General features: G+C 41.7%; 1 protein-coding gene across 2 annotated transcripts in view; it reads left to right on the forward strand.

Moving 5' to 3' along the window:
* The window catches only part of CHAF1A (chromatin assembly factor 1 subunit A), a 37,495-nt gene that overhangs the window by 17,068 nt on the left and 19,086 nt on the right, over nucleotides 1–1,341 (forward strand). For both annotated transcript variants that reach the window (XM_003788879.3, XM_023512629.1), the window contains exon 4: nucleotides 671–727. In XM_003788879.3, the coding sequence (XP_003788927.1) occupies nucleotides 671–727 (57 nt within the window). The remainder of the gene's footprint in view (nucleotides 1–670; nucleotides 728–1,341) is intronic.

Here is a 1,341-nt window from a genome sequence, read left to right on the forward strand (position 1 = left end):
CCGCCACAACGCCTGGCCATTTTTTGGTTGCAGCCATCATTGTTGTTTGGCGGGCCCGGGCTGGGGATTCAAACCCGCCACCTTAGGTGTATGTGGCTGTCGCCTTAGCCGCTTGAGCCACAGGCGCCGAGCCGGCTTTGTTCATTTTTATCTGCCTCCAGTCTTTCTTGTTACCTGGACCCAGATACGCACATGTGTATACACGTTCACTGAGTTTGACTCTACTTTGACATTTTGGTTATGTTGCTGGAAAAACTGGTCTCCTGAAAAGGGTTTTTTGTTTGTTTTTGTTTGTTTGTTAGTTTGTTTTTGAGATAGAGTCTCCTTATGTTGCCCTCGGTAGAGTGCTATGGCATCACAGCTGGGACTACAGGTGCCTGCCACAACACCCGGTTATTTTTTGTTGCAGTTGTCATTGTTGTTTAGCAGGCCCAGGCTGGGTTCGAACCGACCTTCCTTGGTGTATGTGGCCAGCACCCTAATCACTGAGCTATGGGTGCTGAGCCTCCTGGAAAAGTTTTTATTCTTACTTTGCAAAGAAGTTCTTAATTAACAGCATGGGATGCTCATTCCCTCCTGTGATTTCTTTAAGGATAGAACATGCAATGAAGTGAACCTGTTGAAATGATTGAAACAGTCCATGTATAAAGATAAATGTCTTTCCTTTCAGATAACAAAGAGATTTCTCAAAGTTTCTACAGAGAAGAACCAGATCAAACTACAAAGAGTAAGATATTTTCCCTGAAATGGAAAATTAATTCACTGTGTGTTTTTGTGTTAAATAGTAAGCAAAGACCTTTATGCTTCCTCTGGTGCAGTTTTTACTTTTTCCTCTGCTTTTTGTGATTGTTATTTTGATTCTTGCTTCCTTTCAGTTAGCTGGGTAACTTGGCTTCATTGCATTGTTTGTTTTTAGCTGCACTTAACCCAAAGGTTTTGCATGTAGTTTTTCTTAAGCTTTTATTAGTAGTAGTAGTGATATTACTACCACCTTAATAGCTGAACTTTCCATTGTAGTTTAAAATGGCCTTCCAGGGAACTTAGTTCTTTTCACTAAATCCTGGTACCGATGCCACAACTTCAGAGCTGGCCCCTTCCTAGATGGGTGATATTGTTTGGTGGCTCCTGGCTGAGTCTCTTAATCTGTTATTTAGAGTGTCACCACCTTTTTCTCACACAACAGTGCTGGGAAGCTTGTTACTTAAAGGCTTTCCCACCTCTACACCCCACCTGGGTTCACTGGGTATCCTCTTATGAGTTCACTCACCTTTTGTGGGTCAGATTTGAGGTTGGTTTTTCTACTTACAGTCTATCTCATTCCTTTTTTTTTTTTTTTTTTTT

Source organism: Otolemur garnettii, unplaced genomic scaffold, assembly GCF_000181295.1.
Source record: "Otolemur garnettii isolate 467f Iridium unplaced genomic scaffold, OtoGar3 scaffold00029, whole genome shotgun sequence".
Taxonomy (NCBI): domain Eukaryota; kingdom Metazoa; phylum Chordata; class Mammalia; order Primates; family Galagidae; genus Otolemur; species Otolemur garnettii.